Genomic DNA, 23,955 nt, shown 5'->3' on the forward strand with positions numbered 1-23,955 from the left:
TAAATACTTGACTATATGAAATTAAATTTTAAGGGATGCAATGTCATAATGAGTTAAGACCGAAATAGCAAATTTAACTAAACCCTTAATATCGCTTTTTGCCGTTCACACTAGTATTAATAAAAAATAATATGTGCTAATTGAACAGGCTTTGCAGCGAGCGTTTAGAAAAAGCCAAGTGGTTTATTTTGAAAGTAGACTTGTTGAACATCCGGCCGTTAGGTCGTTAGCTTGGCGTCGCCATGTTCCCGACGAGGGTGAGTTTAGGGAAAGACGGAGCCACCCTGTCAATCACAATTAAGGAACCATGGGAGTAAACTGCTAGGGAAGCTCCGTGGAACCACTGTGTTTACGGGAAAGGTTGTTTTTAAATTGCGCAGAAACCATGCACCGGCAAACTGTGGGACATTTCCAGCGGATCTCGCCCACTGGGAACACCGCTCCGCTTTGACGGGAATTAGCATGAGGCGTTACATATAACAACACAAACTTAGCGACTTTCAGCTGCCTGCGCCGATTTTTTTTGCCCTCACAGCCTCCCAGTTTGAACAAAAAACACCAGTCAGCGTTGATATTTGTACAAAAGGCGGTGTCGCGGAGGTCTGTAATCACTCCAAGCTCAGGATATACCCGTTTATCTTACTACAACTCGTGGAAAATCTGGTTTGTGCAACTGCCCGGACCGCGAGTCGACTTTCGAAGAAGGAGTGTCGGTATTTACCGCTCTGAAAAACACACCAATACTACATTTGAACTTTTCTACATGTTAAAGCTTCGCGATACGAGCTTTGTGGCAAACGTTTTTCCTTTCAGGTGCAACGAGACACTCCCAAAAACAAACGAAGCCAAGCGGCGATCTGCGCCCGAACAACTCCAGGGAGAGCGAGAAAGGGAGCAGATATGAGCGGGGGAGATGTGGTGTGCTCAGGGTGGCTGAGAAAGTCTCCTCCGGAAAAAAAGTTGAGACGTTACGTAAGTGCACTTTATATCCTATGTGTTACCTTGTAATAAAGTAACCTGTTACACGAAATGTGCCCGCTTTTCCCACAGGGACGCCTTCATGTGCAAGTAATGGGTGCAGAGACAGACATGTGTAGGCCTCATCTTGTGTGCATTTCCACAAATCACTTCTGCGATTTAGCCCTGTGCCTTGTTTTATGCCAACACAGAACAATCCAACCTTGCAGAGTTACCTCTGAGGGTTTAAATTTCACCAACTGGACCACTAACACACATTGATTACCCTGGGAAGTACTGACTGTGCAGTCCTTGTCTCAGCTGTGGTAACTTGTCATAGCAAGCGTTAAGTAATTTGCAAAACTAACAATGCAGTACACCAAAAGATCAACCCCATTCCTGCAAATTTCAGTGGTTCAGTTCTTGTGGAGAGTTGTCAGATGTGCTTGTTACAGCTGCTGTAACTGTTGCTCACATGTTCATACTCACTAATCAGACAGGTGTTACATGTTTTAAAGGGAAACATAATTAATGAGCTTCTTATTAGATGTTTCTTTTTTTCACACTTTGCAGTGTAACTTCCACTGTCCTGTTTGGATTCTCTCTGCTTCTTTCTCATGCATTATTTGGGGATACAAAAAGCTGTGATGCAAAAGCAAATCAATTCAGTAGCATGTTAGATGTCAAGCCGCCATGCTTTTCTTGTGGATCACTGAATATCTCCATTATTGATATTTGAATTAGTAGAGCCGCAACTTGAGAGGAGGTATGTTTTCACAGAAACCGCAGGTCCAATGAAATGTTTTTTTCTGAAGCCAATAAAGCTAAAATCCTGCCACAAAGCCAGTGTTTTTAAAAGCCTGTCTCACATTCATGACAGAATAGATGATATGATAAGGAGGAAGTCAAAATCCCAGTTCTTTATCAGCTTGTTAGCATTTTTCTTGTGTTAGTGTGTCTGTTTTGACTGACTGATCAATCACAGTTACAACACTAACCAGAAACAACATTTTATTTAGCATTTGTATCAAGGGTGAGACATTTTTATTGTTAGAGGTCAGTGTGATGCACAGTTTGTGATGATGAGAGCTTAACATTTCCATTTCAGGTGTTTGTACTTCTACATCACTTGTAATCTCCTAAAACAACTGTTAGCTGTAATGACCCAGAATTGTTCTTTCTCAATGGAGTAAACAGCGGGCTGGTGGAGGACTTAATTGTTCTCTAGGGGATCTGGCAACTAGCTGCTCCAGTTTTATAACTGCTTTCTCAACAGAGGAGCGTAGAATAGCCAGGAGGACATCTGGGAAATTCAGATTCTGAAATAAAGAAAAAGAACTTTAGTGGTTCAAAGATAATTAGGAAACAAAGTTGTTGTTGTTTTTGCTGTTTATTCGAATAGCCACGGTCTGATGTTCTAGTGGCATTTTGTTGAGAAAGTGTGATGTTTTTTGATTAATGACTAGCCATTACAAGCAAGGCAAGTTAAACAGGAAACCACTTTTCTACTTTTTGGGGGATTTAGGGACTTGCAACACAGCCATCACCATGCCTTTCCCTTTTTTCTTAATTATGCTTCTATCAGGGCTATTATAGTGGGTAGTGAAATGCAAAAAGAAACTGATGGTAGCAGGACCCCATTATGTACTCTACATAAGAGCTAAAATAAAAATAGTACTCCGGGCTTAACAGTTGCAACTTTTTAAACCATTTATACACTCAGTTTATCAATAATTGGACTGCCTTGTTTTGTTACATCTTGTAGTCAGTATTGCATTTAACTATTATTGCTAAAGTAAACAATGACTGAAGTTGACATTAGTCATTTAATTGTTCATTGCAATTAACATTTGAAAAGTTTAATCTAGCTTTCCCCACCGGCAGCTGCCTTTAAAGCATAACTTTGGTTGTTTTCTAATTAATAATACCTATACATACACCATAACCATTGTTAAATTATGAATCGCCTCTATTCATCTGTAACAACCTTTAGTCTACAGCCTGGATTATCTTATTTTTCTGTAATCCAGATTGTAGACTGATGGTCATTATGGGTGAGTAGAGACAAATCATTGTTGGTTTTAGTGTCAATATAGGGATGGTTGTAAATATGTTAAACTTTTGAATATTACATACATCCCTTGTCTCTGGTTTCTGTACAACAACATAATAAGTAGAGTTGATTTAGGCTTATAGATGATTTATTATGAACACCTGTTTCACTTTTAGTATCTTGTTAAACAGAAGTGAAGTCACATAAAAAGTCTATTAAAACGAAAACTAAATTTCCCTGAAGTGCCTAACTGATGAAATCTAAAGTACTAATAAACAAAAAAAAAGTTGGTGATTGGGACACAGTTCCTCTCCCTGTGAAAAGCCTTAGTACTTGATCACATGAGGCTGTGTAGTCTATAGAAGTGCTGACTATCCTTTTTTTTCGCAAATGACAAATTGTTCAAATGTGGCCGCTTATGACCAAATGTATGATTGAAAATACTATGGGTGTTGAGATTTCTGTACCAGTGCCATATCCGTGCTTCAGCAACAACACAAGTCAATTAATCTGAAGATAAGAGAATTGTACAGTTAGACACTGAGGTTGTATACACATGAAGCTGTATGTAAATATGTGTTGGTTGGTGGCATTTGTATAATGGCTTCTGTTGGCAAAGTTAGGATGATTTGTAATTACCATTTTGAATATCAGCCACAGTAAAACATTGCGGTTCTGTCAGGTGATACTGTTTTTACGTCGCGGCTGCACCATAGTTTTCAGTAATGAAAACTACAGTGTCTTTGTCTTTTTTTAAGGAATAAAGGGCACTGATGGCAAGGTTTCCTTTCGCAAAGGCAGACATACTAATTCTCTGATAATTACCATGGTATCTTGTACACCTTGCCTTTTGTTAGAGCTTAAAAGATAAGCAACAACCATTCTTACCATATTTCTGCTAGCCTTTTCTCCACCTGAACTTTAAAACTGTAATGTACACTAACTTCATTATCACCATGTGAGGTGTTTGATGATTTTGGTCTTTTATCAAAGTTTTATGTGTTGGCCAGCACCCCTGGAGTGGGCATATTTTCATTCAAACCATTCACATTACCTATACACAAAAATGTATATGTATAAAATGTAATTTTAAGGAAACAAAAAGCCCTCTCCACATCACTGCATGTACATGTGTTATGAGAGTGGAGTTAATAATGTACTACAAAATTAATAAACAGAATAGCTATCATTTACATTTTTTAAATCACCATCTCCAGATTGAGCAGCAATAGGCTAGAACCCAAGGCCCCTGCTTACCTGAAAAACCACTCGGGGCAAAGTTTTCTCTAAGGCTCTGCTGCAGATTGGTGGAGCTCAAAGGTGAAAGCAGTTCAACAGACATACCTGTGTCTGAGCAACAGCAGCCATCATGGGCTTGACACACTGGGTAGTTTTGCCTTTCTTGCCTTTTTTCATTACCAGTGAAGAAAAAGTCAAGAAAGAGTGAAGAGTCACAAATTACCAAATTCTGTTTGATTTCACTTGATGTGGGCCCATCACCAGAGGTGATATTTATGGACCAGTAAAATAGCCTCATACTGCTGAGTCATAGACAGGCTGTATACAGAACAAAATATCAATGAACCGCTCATTCTGTCTTTCGCTGATTTCTCCAAGATCAGCTGCAACATTCATTTAGCAAAATGTTACTATAGTTAATATTCACAGATCAAGTCATTTTATATGATGGGTAGAAAAATTAAATATATGTAACTATTTAAACAAAAACAGTGTGATAGATGAGAGTGAGTCGTTTTTCTTTTGTCTGGTAAAAGGCTCAATCATCCTTTAACATTCCATAATATATACAGTTTATACACTGTCACCTAAGTAGTGGGTTAATTCATCATTGCAGACAGAATACACTGGGGAAAAATGCAACACTTCCTGGTCAATAATGTTTCATTCAGGGACACAGCAAAGCAACCACAATGGCTTTTGTAGGACTTTTCCCAGCCAGAGTTTGTCATAACTGTATTCTCTGTGGTTTTACATTTCAGTGACACTGCATTTTCCAGCTGGTTCTCCTTTTCATCTTTCATTTCTCTTACCTTTCAATCTGTGAATTTCCATTGACGTCCACTTTTAAAATCCTTTTTAAAGAAACAGCTTGAGGACTGGTATCTTAAGAACATCTGCAGTATGTTATCACATACCTGATACCTGAGAAGGATGAGGATGTTCAAGTTCCAAGGTCATTCTCAGCACCAATCTGTAAAGACATAGCATACTTCTTTCACAGTAATGCCACATCAGCACTGCTATGTCATACAAATCATGTAGGAAAATTGAGATGATGTGATAGAAGAAAACAAAAAAATCTACATTGACAGCAATATGTTTTAATGTCTACTGTGTATTAGAAAAATGTAATGCTTTAATTTAAAATAAAATTCAATGCTGTTTTAAAACAAACTGTGGATTGTAGTAAAGGAACATGAACCACAGACAGAACCACAGATAATCACATTAAAGGTGTCACCAGTCCAGTTTTGTTTACATGAAGAATTCTCCAATGATTTTAATGAGTTGTAGTCTAAACAATTTGTCATAGTCAAATGCTCACATTTAGTCTTGTTTGTTCATCCAATTCATTACAAAGAAGCATTCAGCACTATGCGTGTAGAAACTATACTGGCAGTATAGTTTCCAGAATGTCCTGGCATTAAAGAAAGTTTGAGTTTATCGACATTGCAGTAAATTCAATTTTTACAATGTTTTGCTATTGGTCAGCCTAAATTTAACTGACCATTTCCTCACATTGCACATAGCTGTATGGAACATTATAATCCCTATAGTCCATTGACATGTACCCACTAGGAATAGATTAGAATTTAGTTGCACAGTTTGTCCAGCTCCAAATAGGGCCTCAGCACTGGAGCACAAGGCTACAACGTAGACCGGATGAAGGAAAATATTGAACCCTGAAGGTCCTCCTCTAGTGGCTGTAAAGGGAGGCTAAGGATGTACTCCATGCTGGTCTTGGGTCTTGAGGGAAAATGCATTTGCAGTATACACCACAGTAGCCATTAGCCATTACTTCTGTCGCTAACTGACTGGAAACAGTTGTCGTGAAGAGAAATATGTACACAACAAATGTGATAGCACGGTTACATGAAAACAAAGGAATAGCTCTTAGATTAAGTAGAGGATTCATTAAATTTGCTAAGCAAGTGGAAAAGAGAACAATCACTTTCTGTTCACCCCCACGCCCCTCCACAAGCTTGAGGAAACAAACAAACAAGCAGCCCGAACAGGGTGCAACAGAGGGGTGTTTGTGCGGCTTTAGCCTCTTAGGCTAACAAAGAAAGATTACTGGACCATGTCCTGCCCGCCACAGCACCACTGCACTGTGTTCAGATCGTGGAGACAACTGTTGTGTGATGTGCCACAGCTTGAAAATGGATGGCATGCACCATTAATTATTTAATGTCCATTACAAACAAATAGCCATTAAATATTCATATGCGTGCTACTACAATAGTTATCCTTAGCGGCAGCATTTTTGCTTCAGACACAGACTATTGTCGTTGTGTTATCCATAGGGATATCAGTTTTCCTGTAGCCTAAATGGCACCCACCGCTCTGAAGTTAGACTGTAAAAAATATAAAGTACGAATCAACATATTCTGCACATCATTTTATATTTATATATATACTATTATTATGGTTGATTGTGTGAGATTTGACACACTTTTCAGAAGCTGAAATCTTTTGTGACATGCACTAAAACATAGTACAAGTGAACATAATTGTGGCTTGTGGCTCTCCATTTTCTTCTGGATATTTATAGAGTGTAGTAAAGCCTGAAATCATACCATTGCATCACAAAGAGAAACACAACCACAAAAACAAAACTGGGTGACCAAACCCCTCTGAAAGTTGGCAGTCAGATCATGTTTTGGCTCATGGTAAATTCCACACCAGTTTTTTATAAACTTAAAAAATTCACATTGTGTTTGAAATAAACATGTAAATCAAGCTTTTTCATTGTGTGTTTACCATCAAAGCTTTAGGTGCCGGCAGTTTTTAGAGTATTGAAAACATGGACTACACTTATCACTCCAATTGTCTAACACAACCGCTAATAAATCAGTTGAAATGAAGCTATTTTGAATGTTTCATTGTCTCTGAGTGGCAGCAATATTTTAGAATTCCTCACATCTAGCATTGATGTCTTTGTTGCCGCCTTTATACCCCACAGTCTTTGTGTAGAAACCAGTCCGCAGTTCTTCATGTCACCAACCACCATAATCACCAAGCTGTCATTTTAAACAGTATTTGGTTTAATTTTTTTGTGAATAAATCATAGTAAAGCCACAAATGGCAGAATTAAAAAATGAGGTTCAGTAGAAGACAAAAGAATTAAAATTGAAGTACTTCTTCTGCATCAAGATACTGTTTACCTCATGGTCAGCACTGTGTGCAGATTATTCCCAATTCCCCCAAAAGTGTTAAATGTTGTCATTGCATCCTTCTGTAAACTGAATTTGTTGCCTTAGTGGAACGCTGTGATTGTTGAATTAAATTGGTAGGTCAAGGCTGCCGTGGAGCATTTTGTAAACAGATGTGTCTCTTTTTGCCTGGTGCAGCTGTTTACTATCATGTGTGCCAAGTCCACAAAGCAGCTCATGGAGCGAGTGTAGAAAACTGGTTTTCATGTAGACTTGGTTTTTCTTGTTTCAAACGTGGGAACAAATTCTGAGTTGAGTTTTCTGTTGGAATATGATTCTGTTCAGTTGTAAAATGAGCCTTTTGTGCTATTTGTCAGTGTGCCAAGTGGAACAGTTTCAAGTGCAGCTATTATTAAACACAGATGACAGAAACTATTTGGCAGGGCTAATTGTACACATCATCATGTATTATGATTGATGTGGATAATTCTCTCCTATGTATTGGTCTGCACAGATTTAATTGAAAGACAGTATTTTCTTAAATTGAATGTCTCACATACTTGATATTCAGCAAATGACACCTAGTAAAAATAGCTTGTGTCTCAAATCTGCTTTCTATTTCCAGACTGTAGTGGTAGGCAGTTCTGGACATGCAACTGATGGCCAAAGATGGTCCACACTAACCAGACAAAAGAATTTAGGTGCCTCTGTTCCCATCAGATTGATGTATGAGGAAATTAAGGACAAACAGAAGCTGGAGCAAATTTAGAATAATATGCCTTCTCTGAATCCTTGCAAAGAAAGGGAAACTTGTCTTCTCTTTAAGACTCTAAATGTATGCAGTGCATTGAAGTGGAGGCTAGGATATACCACAATGACAATCAATAACTTTGTCATCATTGTGGAGAAGAGTGAAGAGAAAGCAAATGGGATGAGAAAGAGTAGAGTGCTTCTCAGTGCAACACCATTAGGCAGCCTCCAGTCAGAGCAGCTCTCTGTTCTCTCCCTCTTTCTTTCCGTTCCCAGTGCTTCTTGGCAAACAGCAGGAATGTGAGGTTGCTCTGTGCTCCTCTTTGCTGGTCTGGTAGGGTGTGAGCACCTGGTCCCGAGCTGTTGCTGGCTATTCAGCTTAGTCTAAGACGGGTTAGACTGCACAGCAGTGCAATGCACTGGCCAATTGTTGTTTCTGCAGCACCGGGAGGGAAGAGGAGCCGCTCCCTGGCGCCCCAGCAAGGCATGGCCGCCCTTTCCTGTGTGAGGCGCTGATGGCTACCAGATGGCGGGAGAACGAGGGAGGAGGAGGGGTCCTACACTTTCTCCCTCTTATCCTCTGTCACTCCTTATATTGTAATTTTTCAGCTTTTTTTCTCTTGCACTTTTTAAACTCTCTGCTCTGCTCTGTTAATAAGGGATGATGTAGGATAGTGATAGTGAACCTGAACTTGCATTTAGTATTTTTCTAGGGGCTACATACCATGAGACACAAAAGATGTCCCTTTTATGTCATTGTTATTTGGCAGACACTTTAATCCAAAGCGACTGCCAAACTTACAAGGCAAAGGCTGTGTAACCGTAGGGAGGTCTTGCCTAAGAACCCCTGCTGGAGGTAGACCACAGGTGGGATGTGAACCCCAGTCTCCCACATAGGAGGATGGCAATGTCACCACTACACTATCTAGCCGCCCGCTGCTATGACTCACTTGTCATGTCAATGACTCACTGTACAATTGCATACCTTGAAAGCCTTTTCATGAGGCAAGTTCTCTTTTTAAGTCCACAAATAGCATTAAGCTTTATTTTGACTGTATCTGCAGTCTTAAAAGTCTGTGTACGCACGAGAACGATTCCTCACTCTATACAGTACACAGTATAGAGACCACATGTACCTCTTTAGCTGAATCTCCAGGGTGTGCACATGGTCATCAATGGCTTACCACACTTGCTTGTGGAAATTGGTTCTTTGTTTGGAGGTTGATCTATTTGTTCTTCTGCTATGCTTCTACTCTAATTTGGAACTCAAACAGTAGCTGTCGGCCACTCGATTAAGTGACCAGTTATTTCAGCTCTAAGATTTCCTCATTGTTTACACTTATCTTGTGTAAATTAAAGACCGTCAGTTAATTTGAAAGTTATCGCAAGTAATTGTAAATGCAGTTCACTTTTGTGTTTTGAAATTTGTTGGTGGGGTTTCATTTCTTATTAATATGTGGATCACAGATTGCGTCTGGAAACCTTTTATTGGATTGTTAGGAATTGTAAACCAGCAGGTAAACTTGACATCACATGTTACATATTGGTTTGATGTTATCAGTTTAACTTTGCCTTAGGGCTACAAATCATGGACTGGAAAAATATTGGCTAATATACAGTTTATGATCAAGTTGGTCTGACAAAAAGAAGCTATTGCTTCCTGACATCTTGTGACTCAAACTTCCTTTTTATGTGTAGTTTGCTTTTTTGCAAAAAAAATACTTTTTTTTTTTTTTTTTTTACAAATGTCAGAGTTATCGACAACCAGTTTTCTTTGTGTTAAAACTACTAGTTGTGTGACTCAGAATGAAATAGCAAATGCAAGTTGAAGAGTACAAAATAATTCCAAAAGGCTGTACAGATAATTGGACATGTGTTGTCTGTTTCAGATTCTCTAGGCAGTTTTTTCAGAAAGAGACCAGGAAGCTTTTGTTGTATTCCTCTGCTTAATTTGAGCCCTTTGAGAAATTTAGTTTTTTTTTAAATGCTCAGCGTTAAACTTTGAGAGCAGCTTTTTGAAGGCCTGTTCACACGTAACTTTAAGAGTTCACCTGTCATTTACCACACACACACACAGATGCAGCTGGCACTCTAGTTATGTGATTCTGTGTGATCTGACCCTAGCCGCTGTGTCTGCAGCCCCTTAATATAGCCCACTGCTGTCATGGTAGTTTTTGCCCTTCTTCCCTTGCTCTGGGCTGCGTAAGCACCAGTTTGTGTGTATGTTCCAGTCTGACGACAGCCTGAGTTAGACAGGGAGTGTTGGGGTATAAGCCTTGAGACTAGATGTGAAATATTTCTACTGACCTGTGTAATTTTCCAAGTTAGCGTGAGACAGACAGGCCCTGCATAAAATAGATGCTGTCTGTATCCGATTTTCATTATCAAACTTTTTGTTTTGTTTTCAAATCAGTTTTGGTACGGATCCTCACAAAAAACACAAGTGGACAGAGAAAGATGGCTCTTTGCTATTCACCAGTGGATCTGTTGTGGCCACTGTTCCTGATTGCATTAGAGTTACTATGGTGCTGCCCGATATCTTTGGCCTGGCCTCAAGCCAGAGGACATGGTTAAACTTGCACACATGGACACACAATCAGACACACACAAGCACTGGGAGAGACACAGAGATGCAGCTGAGACCCCTGCTCTCATAGAGTATTCATTTCCAGCCTGATTGGAAGCTGAGAGTCTGGAGGACCTACTCCTCTTGTCCACCTACTTTATTGGCATTTTTCTAAACTTTCCTTGACACTTCTCTTCTTTTTTTACACCTATTGTTGGTGTGTCATTGAAACCCGTGGAATATCTTTACTCTCTTTGTCTCAGTTCTAAATACATGGTATTAGGATGACCAACTAGTGCTTGGGATCCAAACAGAGCTTAAGGTTGGTAATTTTGTTACTTGACATTAAATAACTGTTTTATAATATTTGAGCAGCTTTTGGCTTTGTGGTTTTTGGTTACAGATGAAGGCAAACAGGCATGTTGGTAAATTCAAGAGACAATGGTTAAATCCATAACACTACCAAATGTTAATGTAAATGTAAGTTGTATTCATATGTTGTGTGGCATCCTGGTGAAGCTCTGTCCAATACTGTGAAAGTTGCAAAGGGGATTTCCAACACAAGCATTTTATGATGACCAGTTTTAGTTACAGGCGTTTGTGTAACAGACACATTTGCAGTTCTGCTTAGATTTAAAGGAATGTGTTGTTTCATGAATAATAGTTTTCTTACTCTGTCTTGCACATAATTCATTTTAGAACAGGTTGCATAAGCTGATCCTTAGTGTTGTTAAAAAATACTAATCTACTTATTTTTAAAATCTTACCAAGTCTTAGAGATGATTTAAACTGGAACATTTTGTACTTGTACTTCTACAGCGCTACAAGGTTTTCTGCATATGTTTTAGAGAACTGAATATATATAACTATCTACTGTCTCGGTTCTGTATTTCTCCATATTTTTGTTACGTGGACATTTGGCTTTGCTGCACTTTCTACTGTGCACAGGCCAATAGCAAGTGAAAAGAGAATTGTTTAAGCCCCTCTTGTCAGCAGTCAAGGAACAGCGCGATCATGTGAACCAAGTCTGCCATGCCAAAGGAATGTGTTGAATTCTAACAATGCAGCTTTGACAAGTGCATGTGACTCTGTGTAAGAGCTTAGATTGGCCAGAGCAGGACAAGCAAAGGTAGGCAGGATGAAAACAAGAGAGCTGAGACGGCAGGTAATTAGGAGAAAGAATGCAATGGATAGAAACATCAAGGTTGTAGTGAAGAAATGCGTGCAGCACTTTAATCTTCTTGTTCATCTGTAGAAAAACAATTAAAACAGACCAAACAAAAAGCAGAAACTGTGGCAATGTGATCAACTTGTGTTTTGGGAGTACCATATCTTCAAGTCAGATGAGCGGGTCTTTATCTCTGGTACAGCTTTGGTTCTCATGGTTGAGAGTGTGTTGCCATCTGCTCTCACAAACCGTCCTTAGAGTATGCAGATAGAATAGGGCACTGTATGACCAAGGGTGGTTAAGCACATTGAGTCTGGGAATCATTTTCTGCAAAGGTTCCCATTAGTTTTCTAAGGCAGCCATTAAGAGCCAGTATTGTTGTGTCATTCTATTAGTCAGTCAGTAACAGTGTAAGTGTATATTTTTTACTAGATAAACTAGATTAAATGTTAATACAATCGGATGCCTTTTGCTTAAATATGCAGCTGATATCATTTATGCTTACTTGGAAAAAATTAACTTCATCCAAAAAAAAAAGAGAGACTGTTTAAGCACAATGCACATCGCACAACCTGAATTTCTACATATCCTATGCTTAGTTAGGGTAAAAGGTATTGATTGATGATCTGTATTGGTGCATGCTGGAGGAGCAATGACTATGAATTCTGAGAAAGTGAGAAACATTGAAGTACAAGTGCAAATATTGGCCATGATTTCTGCCTTGGTGAGTTTGAGACATACACACCTACTACATTCACATTCCTGTTGTGAAGAGGATTTATTTTAGTCTGATTTATTCCAAGCCTTATAATTAGCTGGATTAGAAGTATAAGTATTTTTATTCCCAGAATAATCAGATTAAATACCAGTGAGAATTTGAATACATCATGTTTGAGATATTCAAATTCTGTTCAGTAGGTCAAAGTTTATCACATACTGTAATTTCTATCTCTGAGTATTCCTATTTTTTAGATTAGGGTGTCTTTTTTGCATTATTGGTTAAGTTAAGTTAAACTGTGCAGTGCTGGGTTCACAAAGCCCTTTCTGTCTTCTGTAGTCGGTCAGTAACATGAGCTTTGCACCACTAGTTGTTTCTCTCCAACAGGAACCAGTTTTGTAAGAGTGATGTGCACTATTTTGTTTCCTAGCTCTGCTAATTATCTTTTAGTCTGCAGATGTAGAGTTTCCTGATAATACTTTTCAACAATAGAACCAAGCGCCTACTGAAGGGTTATCTTTTTTCAATGGACACCTTATCTTTTACATTTAGTCACTTTCATCCAAAGCAATTTACAAGGTACGGGCAACAGCAGGACGTTTTGCCTAAGGACCCCTACTGGAGTACTGGCTAAAGCTGGGATTTAAACCTCAATCTCCCACATGGAAGGCGAAGACGTTACCACTGTGCTATCCATCAGCATTCAGCAGTGCACTGTGATTTAACGTCATGTAAAAGGTAATTCATACTTTGCCTTTGCAAATTTGGGGATATGCACAAGTTCCATACATGCACTGGAGCAGACTTATCAGTATCTGTCTCAGTATCTCAAGAAAGAGATAGAAAATGAGTATTTTTGCACAAGTCACAAAAGTCTTGCAGTTTACTCCAATAATAGTAGAGTAAAAAACTCTAAAATAGAGTTTAAATGTATTTCCATGAGTGCACTATAAAGGGCTAACTTAAGGGAAGCTTTACTTTGCTTTACAAAATGTTACTTTGTGTTGTTTGTGGTGTGCTGTTTACCATACTATTTTTATGTGGGGGACTCGCATTATTCAGTTGTCTTTTTTAATATTATTGTTATATTTTGGCATTATCATGTATAACATTTTAAAGGATGGCGCATTTTGTTTGGTTTTGTAAAATCAGAGGGACTTGTTCAGGATAGCTTACTTTAACAAAGAAAACCAAAAGCAAACTCATTTTGTATTAACAGTGGATCAGAACCTGCCTTTAAGCCTCTCTGCAGACAGCAATGCACAACTGAAATGGCTTAACTGCACAAATACATGCATTTGTTATTGGACAATAAAGCATTATTCGTATAACACAATGGTTCATAGACTTAAAAACAGCAGGTTAGCAGTTTATTTGAGTATGAATGAGTTCAAGCTGTTAGAACAAATTTACAGGAATGCAGGCACACACCCACAGAAGCCAATCCACTGCTAAATAAAGAGTTTTTTTATTCACTACCATTGGTTTGGGGAAGTTTGCATAATAGTTGAATGTTGCATGATGTTACCTTTGCTACATGTATTGGTAACTTAAAACGTGTTGGTGGGATACCACACACTCTTCAATAAGCATGAATCATTACACAGGAATTGCTCAGACACACATGCAGCACACTTTGTCTGAGGTATGTGTTCACACCACGCAAATTCATTTTCAACTGAAAGTGAAGCAGTATCATCTGAATGCGACAAGATAGACTGGAGGTGTGTACCGGTTTCAGGGGACTGGCTGAAAAAGGAGGTGTGTCTTAAAGGTGTCTCAGTAACAAGTCTAAACATGCTTAACAGCTCAGTTTGTAGAACAGGACACAACACATGATTAATGCAAACACCAAGAGTCAGCATGTTGTATTTCTAATCTGTGAACAGCAACTTATTAAATCTGCAGCAGAAATAACATAATTGAATAATTCCTTTTCCTCTAGGTTTCTTATGAAATGATTATTTAAGAATATTATTATATATATTTTTGTTGACTAGAATCATTTGGAAACCTAAATTATACATTTGTATTGTTTTATCTGCTGTTCGGCTGAGTAACCAGGCACCAGTTTTTGAAAGCAGCACCACTGGTGACACAGAAGTACTTATCAGAGTCCATTTCCTTATCTGTATACATTGTATCTCAAGCCATTTCCTAGTGAACAGACTTGAGTAAGAGAGGGACTAATTAGATCATGTCTAAGGCAACCTCTCGCTGGCTGCTAAATGTGATTTGGAATCATTTTCATTGGGCTGATTGGATTAGACTGCTAGTGCTCACTGTATGGATAAAGATTGGGTTAGATGCACACACAGACTGGACTAAAATATTAACATGTTATCTATTACTAACCAGTAATATTACTGAATTATAACAAATCAAAAAACATTAAATATACACACTAGGAGCTTAGTTGAGCTAAAAACAAAATTAATAAGTTCATCTTCATTGAAGGAATAAGCAAAAAACAATTACACACATCCATATCCACACTCAACCACAGATGGTTTTTGGTCCTGACTATAAAGAAGTCATCCATCCCACCATGCATTTTGGTTCCCCAGCAGGAAGCAGTGGAGTTGTCATTAGTCTGCTGCCCAGCCCACAACCTGCTGTAGTGTGAAACCCTATGCTTCACTGGGAGCTGTAAGGCTGTGCTGCTGCAAGCTCTAATCAGGAGATTAAATAGAAAAATATCTCAGCATGTCCATAATATCAATCTATCGTATTATAGCTAAACCTCTTTGTTCTGACTCATGCACGTGCAAGAGTGAATAAAAAGCCATGTCAGGATTGCAAAGTGGGATGGTGAACCTCTTGGCATGTGTACAGCTTGTTGAGTAGTGGTTGATATTTTTGGTTCTACCCACCTATCTTGAGCCAGCGTATTGTAGGTGTACTTTAGAAGTGATGTGCAGTGGGGGTTGGGGTGGGCAGTTGTTGCCAGGGGAGGTGGTGTGTTATTTTCAGTCCATTGTGTCTACTTCCTGCAGGTCAGGGGTTATTGGAGCGGGTGTTGCAGACTTTACAGAGTAAGAGGAGGGGAGGGAAGTCAGCAGGGTAGGCAGGAAAGTGACCAGACTCACTCACAACAGTGGCTGGTCAGCAGCTTGTTTCGTTCGCAACGTTTTTAATGTGTGCAAAGCTTGGATTCTTCAGAACCAGGTAAAGAGACAAACTACATACTAATTACTTGTATTTCTTTTGATAATATGAATTCTGCATTTTCAAATATCACCAGCTTTGATGCTTTTGTTAGGAGGTCAGAGAAGGTGTCGACTATCACACAGTTGGTCCTCATCAGTACGGAGATGTTTTTTTGGCGCAAATATATGGAAGATAAAGATGATTGAAGCTTAACCGCTCTTTGATAACCTGAATGTCATCTTAAAGGTGCTGTTTGTTTGGGCTTGTTTTAAATTGTCGAGAGCATCAGTAGGTTTGCTGTCAGTGTTGCTGCACGAGTACTCTTTCAGTTAATCATATAAAAACAATCGAGAACATAAATTAACTTTTACAAACTTTTCGTGAAGGAATGTATGAATCACTGTCAATCACAACAACATATACATATTATATCAGATATGATATTATTATCAGATAGTCTGCATGTGTTATTACCAGTACCTAGAAAACATGGTCTTCTGTATTAAATCCTAAAAAAAATAAGAGAGCCTTGGCCATGCCAGGAAATGGCCATCATGAGGTTGGCCACTCCAGCCAGAGTAGTGACAGTTCTTGTGTGTGTCTTTGTGTGGAGTGTTGCATTTCAACAGAAGTCTTGAGGCCATAGGGACCAAAAAGTGAGCAAAGTCCCTTCTCTGAGCATAATTACTTTGTTTTCTCTCCACTCCATTGTTCTACAATCAGGTGTCAATTTGTTTTGATGGTTAGCGGCAGGCTTAGTTCTGCCTTGTTGTGCTCATATATTTTATTGGCTATTGTAAAGTTCCTGACAGTGTGAAGACAATATTATTTTTAAACTTACCAAGAACACTATCAGCCTGTTTACAGCTTACATAATTTGAGTGATACTATTATTATTAATATTAGCTTCACTCTGTCATATAAATATGACAACAATTGATGATTCCCACTATTCTTCTCACAAATACATGCTGTTTTTCCAAGGAACAAAGTGCCTGTCAGAATTGGCATATTGTTAAGGCAGGGGCCAAGTGGTATCTCAGCCTTGATCCTTCATTTCAGTAAATACAGTTGGCTCATTCCAGGTGGGATTCCAGTGAAGAATGACCTTGCTCCTCCACAGTTCACTTGCTTTTAGCTATAAAGTGATTTATTGTGCAATTTATATGCTTGCACCTTTGATTCCCTTTATACAGTGTAGCTTCAAAACAAGAACATGTGTGTTTGTTGTACTAGTGGAACTAGAAACAAACAGCTGTATATGGAAGACACGATATGCAGGAGGTAGCTTGGTGTCATTTCAAACCAAAATGGAATCACTCACATACAGACCACTATCAAATAGGAATCCCTAACTACTTCCTCCAGCACTGGTCAAACATTTTGCAAAAACCTGTTGTACAGTGTAAAGTGAGCAAATCATCAACAATTGGTTATCCAGTTTTCACAGTGCAGATATGATTCTCTGTCAGTTTTCAAAAATCTTTTTGCAGTATTGCAGCTGAGGATGTGTAGGGTTCCCCTAAGAGTCCTGAACTTCCAAGGGAAACAGAATGTCATTGTCTGGGTGCATTGTTTGGGGTTATTAATCCGATCCTCAGTATTCTGAAAAACATTAGTTTTTGCAGCATAAGGTAAATGTTAATATAGGAGAAGTTCTAAAGTTAGCAACCGACAAACTTCCAAACACAACCACAGTGACAAAAGGAGGCAAAACAGGAAATCTTTTTGCCCAGAGTGTGTGTTGGGAACAGATGACCAGGAAGATAAAAAGCGCTAACAAAGTGGAAACTTCCACTAAGGGATGTTTTTATGCCTTGTATGTGTTTTTCTCTAATTTTCTCTATTTCACAAAGCACCATATTTCCTGGAAAACACAGCAAGAGGTAGTTGGTTGAGTTTTGTTGAAAAGGCTAATACTGTGGGTGCTGAACAGTTTCCTACATTATGTGCAACTACTGACGCCTCTGTTGTCCCTCGGTTGCACATGATGTGAGGTTATGTTAATGTTTAAACTGGTCCCTGAGAGTTAATGTTTTATCCTGTGAGTTTGGTCTGAAGCTAACCTGTGTTAATGCTGTGCAGGGAGGTTGCTGCTTTTAGTGGGGGGATTTATTGCTACTGGTGGTGGCAAATGTCAAAGATGACAAGATTTGGTTTATGAAAAGGAGTAAGACTCACTGCTATCAAGTACAGTACCAACAGCTTCACTTCTTAAAGCTGTCTTCTGCATCCTCCCCCTTCTCCCTCTCAGTCTCTTGATTTGTCCCTCCCTCTGTCTGTAGATACTGTAATGAATAATATGCAATGATTATTTGACTGAGAGTTCCTGTCCACGCCCCATCAGAAGGAGTTGATGCATCAACAGCAACGATTACACAGTTGCTTATCCAAGCCATTGGAGTAAGACTGTGTTTTGGGCTTTTATGGACTAGGTACCGCAGAATATACCACAGAATATATTCATGAGAATACCCCTCCCAAGAAAACTTCAGAGAATCTTATATCGGCTCTTAAAAACTTTGGTAAGCATCAGTATTTCACAAGTTTATCTGCAAAAAGATTAAGCTTTGATGATTCAACTTTGTTAATTAATTCCAGAATTTGTTTCTGTGTAGTGGACCTAGTGACAGAGTGGTCGTGGTTTCTCAGAGACAATATTGAGTTTTTGCCGTAGAAAAGTTTGAATCATTACTTTGTTATTAGGTCACCTGTGAAAACCCATAAATGAAGAACACCTGTTTGCTATTAAGATGGTCTTTCATGAGAATGTTGGTCTTTGTGTGCACTGTTTGCAAAGATAGCATTATGACTACTAGGGTCTGTGTTCTTTGGACAGTTATCGTAGATTGTAGGGGCTGGGGTCAGACGGTGCCTGGCTGGGTGAGAATTTCACAGCTGCACATGAAAGCATAGCGGCTGTGCAATTGTAAATTGAGGGAGGGATTTGTGTAGATGATGAAGAGGGAGAGATTGCTTATTTTAATCGTACTGTGGGTGCTCCTTATGGCTCTATATGTTCTTGATGGGCATGCATATAAGACGCTGTCTAACTGATGTACTGTATACCCAGTTGTAGCAGCTGAAACTTAGTGTTTAGATGCAGATGTCAGTTCACCAGTTTATTTCTGGCAAAGTAGGAATGCACAAATGTTACTTCTATAGTATATGCCCAGCTGCATAAAACAACTGCTCTGTGTTTTTGGTAGGGAGCCAACTTGTTTGGCCTTGTAGCCTGTACAGAGGCTGGTGTTGGCTTGCATTGCTGCACCAGTTTATGTGCAGAGCTACATTAACATGCTATCTGATTGTGGAATAATTCAATATAACCACATATAATCATTTTATAACATGATGAGAGATTGAGTTTTTGTGCTTCACAATTGTCTAAATAAATGTACAGAGTATATTAAGAAAACACAATTTTGTGAAAATCATAGCATTATGTTCTTGCAAAATGCTAAGAAGCTATTTAACTCCCTAGCTTAATGACGTTTTCCCCCTTACTATATGATATGAAATAGTCAAGTATCATATATCATATCTTCTTTCGTAGGGTGTCCACTCCTAACTGTACATTGTCTGAAAATGCTTGTAGAATGAGTAAACATTAATCATTAGAAATTATTGGTGCTTACATTCCTTTAAAATCATTAGTTACATGTGTTTCAGTATTTATCATTTATCTTTTTTGTGATAATATATATTGTGAGAATTTAGCATCGTAAATATAAAAAAGGACACATAAGAGCACCTATAGAGCATAAGATATTGGCATGTAAATGTGAAGGTAGTGATCGCTAGTGCATTAAAAATGGATGTTTAGTTAGGTGTTAAAGGAATTCTGGACTTTAGCTTGGGTTCTTCTGGAAGACAAATTGGGACGCGAGATTCTCTCTGTTGTGTTTCTGACCTGTGTGGGAAGATGGGGCACTCACATATAAAGCAAGGATGTGATGTTTCAGTTTAACAAAGAATTGCTCTTGTTTTCTCTTGGAGAGGATAGAAATGAGGAGGTTGACTTTCACATGGGAGTCACACTATGTTGTGGACATGGTTGACAACTGGTAATGTCAGAGCCAGTTGCATCTTTTTGTTCAGTAGAATGCACCCAGGGACATATGAGCTGCTCTTACTTCATTCAGTCTGTTTGCATGGGTGGTCCTAGCATTTGCTTTTTTCTTACTCTCTTTCTCTTTGTTAATTTCCTCAGCTGTTCTCTCGCCACAGGTCTAATTTGGATGCTGGGAAAAGTACTTTTATATTGCTAAGTTGTTTATTTGGGCAATGAATCTCTGGTAGTTGTTACGTTGGATACAGTATGACCAAGCAGGACAGTACGCTTTTGCAATGACTTTCACAGTGATCAACTGTTTCACGGGTGCCGATGTTTGGTAAGGAATCACTAGAGAAAAAGTTGATATACAGGGTGATGAAATTGTTATTTGTCTGGTTAATTTTTCATGACTTAGCTTTCTTAGAGCTGCTTGACAACATCACTTGTCTTTGTACTGAGGAGTGTTTTTTTGTTATTACAGCATGACATGATAAAAAGCAGATCGTTGCCTCAGTATACATTTTGTAAAACGTTTTGTGAAAAATTTAATTACTTTCTGAAAGCAGAATACATTTGAATTTTAAACCAATGCTTCAACATTAGATGAAAATCTGCATATAAGAATTCTTCAGTTATTATTCCTTTAGCAAGCACTACTTCTCTTGTGATTTAAAGCTCCAGTTGCTGACAAAGTGTCTTTGCAGCATTAGAAGAAGAGGTTGGGGTCAGTAATCTGCCAAGGGACAGCATTTGTGAAGCAGGCATGTAGAGGAAGCTGTCCATGCTGTGGCATCTCTGACCTCTTTTATTGAGAGTGCAGATGGGAAACAGAATCATAAAGTCTCCACAGGAAACAGAGCAAGGCTCTGATCCAGGGAAGAGGATGGAGCCCTCAGATGCAGCACTAGAAACAGAAATGCAAGGAAAGGACTTGCCTATAATTATGAGCTATGCACAGACCTTCAATTAGCAATGTAAATGAAGAAATTAATATTTCAGTGCTGTAATCTGTAGACAGGAGTGGTTAGCTAGAAGGAGAAGAGTCCATTAGGATAAGCAAACATGACAGAAGAGACAAGACAGACTTTAAAACCTCCATGAAATGCTGTTTTACTTCCTTAATGTGATGTATTTCCTCTTGAAACAGGATGCTGTTTAGGACATACCACGGTGAAGGATCTTTGTGAGTGAATGGAGTGTAATTCAGGGAGAGAACATCAGTTGAACAATGCAGGGTTTTCCATTAATTTAATTCTGTGTAGCATGGCTATACTGGATTTGTTAAAAACGTGCGTGATCTTACGTGTAGCTCTGTGCCCTTCAGTCTCGAAACAGTGTCAGCAGGTTTCACAGTTTATGTATTTACATTAAAATAACAAATCCTAAAAAATAAAAATAATCCTTCTGGTTTCTGGTGGTTGAATGAGTTTGGGTGCACTCCCACTACATGTTTGTAAACTTACAAACCCAACCACACCTCACACCTCCTTTTTAGCTGTGGCAGTTGAGACGGTCTGGGACAACCTGATTACATAGAACAGGAAGTCAGAGGAGGGAGAGGTCACAAACTGCAGACCCTCACACACATACTGCACCACATGATAAAGCCAGAAGGCACAAACAAGTAGAACAACACACCACCACCACGCTTGCATTTTCACTATCATTAACAGAAGTTAGACAAGTCAGAATGCCAACAGCTTCTGTGGTTATACTCCTTGCAAGGTAGGCTCACTATTTTCACTGAACCTCAAGATAGTTAATATCTTGGACAATCTGTTAGTTATTAAATTAAAGGTAATATTGAACAGAGTGTCTCCTTCGTAATGTTGAGCTTTGCAGTGCACTCTCTGAGTCTTTAAGTATTCTGGCCTCTTAAGACAAATGGGAAACTGTTACATTAAAATCATCTTTATTTTTATGGTGACTTTGTGCAATATTTATAAAGAATAATTATACAGGACATTATGCATTATATGCAGTAAATGGACTAAATTGAGATGATTAAATTAACAACAGAACAAATCAAGCGGCAAGGAAATTACTAGCTTTCATTATGATAAACTTTTTTTGTTTGTTTTCCAAGTGATCGGGCAGCGATACTCTGAGAGTTGTGTTCACTCTTAGTGTTCCTGTCAGGTTTGAAAGAAATAAACTGCATTATAGAGGTTTATCTTCTTGTTTTGAGCTGTAATGAATGCATTTGGACCACCGTGTGTCTCCAGTAGAGTCCAGTACTGCATAGACATAGATCAGCATGTGCTGTTAACCAAGCAGTTCTTTCTTCTGCTCACTGTGAACGGAATATTGCAGTTCTCACCAGCTGTGGCTGTAGTTCGCATTAGACCAATCATACATTGGATTTAAGTCTCCACCACGCATGACTGTGATCTCAACAGAACAAATTTGAGAGTGTTTACCTTGAGGTCAGAGACTGGTGGCAGATTTGGCTGACGATTAACCATTGTTCAGGATGCTGGACCTCAGGCATGCACATCTTTCATGGAAGTCCCCTTTCCTTCCAGCAGGCGGAGGGCTGATGACGTTGGCTAAAGAGCCTCTCTTAGCCAAAGGCCATGCACTCCTGCTTGTACGTTAACTGCCCTCTGTGGTGCTCAAGGATGTAAAAATAGCTGTTTAGCAAGAATCTCAGTCATGTCTCACCAACAAAGACTGATTTATACAAGTTGTGGCACCAAGCATAGAGGAGCTTTTGTCTATCCCCTCCTTCTTTTTCTGCAGACCTCGTCACCAAGACCATAAGCACCAAAACCTCTGACGCTCTTGACACTCTTCTCTTAGAACTGCTTTTGTTCAGCACAGTCTTAGGGTCCTGATAGCAAGGCTGAGGGAAGCACTGTGGTCTACTAGATTGCGTATTTGTTTACTGCATTTGTGTCAGAGTAGTGTCATGGAAATATTTTGTAGTTTTGCTCCATTTTTGCGTCAACAGCTAGAAGTTATTTAATATTCTGGCATTTGCTGAAATAATTGAAAATGTCAAATGCCAAGCTCCCAAAATGTCCAAAAATTGCATGACTGCCAGCATTAGATAGCACAAAGGGAAAGATAGGGTGAATTTTTTTCTAAGCCTTGATTGCTGTGGAACTGCAGTCTTGAATTCAAACAATAATACAGTATTACAGTCAGGAGTTGTTATAGTGTAACCTTTCACTGACTTATCATTATTCCCTATCCATTTCCAGGTTTATTATGAATACTGACATTGAAGCACTATTTAATCAGGTACACAATATCCTTGAGAAGTTGTTTTAACTGCATTAAAGTTTCCTCTGATTTGATGTATATGTTCTCACATGAACATGGAGTGAGATTAAAGCGCCAGATGTTTCATTTACATTTTTCTCACCTCGCTTTAGTGTTCTTATTTCTTCTAATGAAACTGCCCCGAAGAATACTCAGATCAATAACGTACACTGGTTGCTGTTGTATGTTTAATTTCCTGCTTGGGAGAGATAGCCTTTGAGAGCTAATACAGGAAAGGTTTTTATTCCTTTATGTCCATATCATCTTCACTGACCATAAAATGTGGTCTGTTTTCTGCATGGCCATAAAATGTTGTCTGGTGGTGACTTCTGGCAGATAAAATGATAGCAAATACTAATTTGCTCTCTTATCACCAAAAATCTTGACCTTCTCTCCCTCTGCTTCACCCTGCTCTCATCTTGCGCCCTGTCTCTCCCTCTCTCTACTCCTTACACTGTGTTTTTCTGAGGAACAAACAGAGAAGCTGTCCTAGTCAGGATGAGTCAGTGCAGCTGGGGTGCAGGTCATTTACCCACAGCCCACTCAGACGGGACAGATGGCCTAGCCACTTGTATGCTGCTGAGTGCTAACATCGTCTCTGAGCTATGCTAATGCTAACTAGTGTAATGTAGTAAAATTACCAAGTCTCAAACAGAGATATGATATTATTAAATCTTTGCTGTTTCACAGTGAGAGAAACCAACAGCTTTCAAGATAAAGTGTTAGTAATTTATTTAGTGTTCTTTTAATTGCCCTGCAATCAACTCTGGTCCATAACATTTAATGTGAACAGTGATTAACAAAAATTTTACTATTTTACCGCTATATCTATTTGAAAAAAAAAGAAAGGTGTCACTTTTCATATATTTTTCAAC

General features: G+C 38.8%; 1 protein-coding gene across 7 annotated transcripts in view; it reads left to right on the top strand.

Moving 5' to 3' along the window:
• The first annotated feature begins 234 nt into the window (after positions 1-234).
• Positions 235-23,955, top strand: part of gab1 (GRB2-associated binding protein 1) — a 43,787-nt gene continuing 20,066 nt past the window's right edge. For 2 of the 7 annotated variants that reach the window (XM_026359206.1, XM_026359210.1), the window contains exon 1: positions 23,041-23,059. Coding sequence is in view for 3 of the 7 variants with exons in the window: in XM_026359211.1 (XP_026214996.1) it covers positions 901-972 (72 nt within the window). In the remaining 4 variants the exon portion in view is untranslated. Of the gene's footprint in view, positions 714-813; positions 973-15,692; positions 15,775-21,456; positions 21,539-23,040; positions 23,060-23,955 lie in introns of those variants that run through there. The other 5 variants (XM_026359211.1, XM_026359208.1, XM_026359209.1 and 2 more) reach the window with 5 other exon arrangements.

Source organism: Anabas testudineus, chromosome 1 (genome assembly GCF_900324465.2).
Source record: "Anabas testudineus chromosome 1, fAnaTes1.2, whole genome shotgun sequence".
Lineage (NCBI taxonomy): Eukaryota > Metazoa > Chordata > Actinopteri > Anabantiformes > Anabantidae > Anabas > Anabas testudineus.